Source organism: Salvia splendens, chromosome 5 (assembly GCF_004379255.2).
Source record: "Salvia splendens isolate huo1 chromosome 5, SspV2, whole genome shotgun sequence".
NCBI lineage: Eukaryota > Viridiplantae > Streptophyta > Magnoliopsida > Lamiales > Lamiaceae > Salvia > Salvia splendens.
Window position 1 is genome coordinate 28,855,804 of NC_056036.1, and position 2,368 is coordinate 28,858,171.

The 2,368-nt window shown below is 46.2% G+C and overlaps 1 protein-coding gene across 1 annotated transcript; it reads right to left on the reverse strand.

Annotated features, from left to right (window-relative positions):
* Positions 1–387: 387 nt before the first annotated feature.
* On the reverse strand, positions 388–2,141 carry LOC121804062. The gene is made up of 4 exons (XM_042203611.1): positions 1,803–2,141; positions 1,413–1,718; positions 627–791; positions 388–582 (listed from the first exon to the last, which is right to left on the reverse strand). The coding sequence occupies exons 1-4, from the start codon at positions 2,139–2,141 to the stop codon at positions 388–390; spliced, it is 1,005 nt and encodes a 334-aa protein (XP_042059545.1).
* Positions 2,142–2,368: the final 227 nt, after the last annotated feature.

A 2,368-nucleotide genomic window follows, 5' to 3' on the forward strand; every position in this document is an offset into this window, starting at 1 on the left:
AGTAACTTGTCTTCCTGCCCTTGGGTCAATTGATTGTTTATAATGATGGGCATAGTTTCGCCTTGTCCCAGGAAGGCGTACTTTACATGTGCTGGAAGAGGTTTCAACTCTTTTGCGGGCTTTGGCTCCTCGGTGGGCAGAGGGGTTCTCTGCAGCTTCATCACTCAGTGGATTTCCTTGATCAAGCTGCTTTGCAATGCTAGATAATTGAGCTGTCTTACTCGACCCAGTTGGCTTTGGACGTTCACAAAATTCTGTTATTGCTTCTGCGACGGCTTGGTCGTTCATTTCTCTGACCTTATTTGTTTCAAACCACTCTTCTACTTCCTTTTTGACCTCTTAATCTACAGCTGAGTCCGTGAACTGCCTTTTTAAAAATTCTTCTTCCTAAAATTCTTGCACCAAGGGCTCAGTTACATCCACAGAATACACGTTTTCTCCGTCGGCTGGCCTCTTCATGGCCTCATTGATATTGAACGTATACTGCTCTCCTTTGAAGTCCAGACTGATCATTCCATTGCAGACGCCTATGATAGTGCTGGCCGTAGACAAGAACGGTCGTCCCAGAAGGACTCCACTCGACTCTTGATTACGAAAAAATCAACTGGGTATTGAAAGTTATTCACCTTTACAATAACATCTTCCAGAATTCCTTCGGGGTGAATACATGATCTGTCGGCCAACTGTATCATTATATCCGTGTCGACTAGCTTGGCCTCTTCCAGCTTCCGGTAGATGGAGTATGGCAGAACATTGATAGATGCCCCCAAGTCGCACATGGCGTGCTCTACCTGAATGTCTCCGATTGAAATGGGAAGCGTGAACATTCCAGGATCAGTTTTCTTGGAGGGGAGATCGTTTTTCTTAGGGCTGGCAATTTTTTATACGACACGATAACACGACACGAACCGGCATGAAAATAATGGGTTTGGGTCAGAGCTTATTGGGTTCGTGTCCTTATCGGGTCGACCCGTTAAGGACACGAAAATTTCGTGTCGTGTTCGTGTCGGGTTCGTGTTATCCGTTAACAATATGTGTTCGTGTCGTGTTCGTGTTATCCGTTAATAAATAATATTTTAATATTATTAATTCTTATTATTTTCATTTTTAATAGGTTTAACCGTTATCAGGTCGTGTTGTTATCGAGTCGTTATCGTGTCATCTCGTGTACGTGTTGTTATCGTGTCGTGTTGACCCGAATTGGTTCGTGTCGTTAATGGGTTCGTGTCGTGTTCGTGTCGTGTTCGTGTCGTATTCGTGTTTGAGGGTTTCGTGTCGTGTTCGTGTTCGTGTTTGAGGTTTTCTTAACGGGTCGTGTTCGTGTTTGTTGTTATCGTGTTCGTGTCATTATCGTGTCGACACGATAACGACCCGACACGCACGATTTGCCACCCCTAGTTTTTCTGGATTACGGCAGAGACGTTCTCATCTGTAATTAGTCTCCCTTTCTCATTGACCTTCCCTGCTAGGTAATCTTTAATGAACTTACTGATCGGGGGCATTTTTAACGCCGTTAAGAGTGGTACCTTCACATCCATGTCCTTGAACATGCTTGCCACGTCAATTGTGGCATCCCTTTTCCTTGTCACCATTCCGCGGTACGGATAGGGCTTAACCCTTTCAGTTTCTTCCTTCTGAGTTTCTTCTGAGGCTTCTCCTCCAACCCTTTCCTTGCCTTTTTCTTCCACTTGACCACCTCTGCTGGATTCTCCCTCTTCCTAACGGATTGGTTCAGAAACAGTTAGTGGAGATATCGCAGGATGGTTGGGGCCTTGGTAGACCCTTCCTGACCGCAGGGATACTTCACTAATATTCTCATGACCAGGTGGTTGCATAGTAGCTTCATTCCCCTTCAACTCGCCCAGCGATACTGCAACTTGATAGAGTTGTTTCGTCAGCATCTCCAACGCCGCCCGCTGCTCTTTTTGAGCCTCCTGTTTTTCCCGCACTGCATCATTTGGATGGTGTGGTATCAACATTTCTATGTGGCTTTCGTTGGGGTGTCTGTTGTATCTTTGATTCGGTGGTCCTCCACTATAGTTGGGCTGCAGGTGGTCAGATTGTCCGTAGTATTCTTGCTGATACCGCGGCTGGTTGTACTGTTGATTTCCCCGTAGGTGTAGGGGAATGTACGTGACCATCTGGTTGTTCGGTTGCCTTCCCTGGTTGGTAAACTGAGGGCCTGGCTGTTTGTATCCCCAATTTCCCTCCGGTTGTTTGCTTGACCAGTTGGGCTGTCTTCCACTGGCCCTATTTCCTTGAGGTACGTTATGTATCCTGTTTCTTTCAAAGTTTGGTCTGTCCTGGATCCGTGTGGGCCAGTTGGATTGCCCTTCAGAGGGTTGTACTTGCTGGGTTAATAACTGAA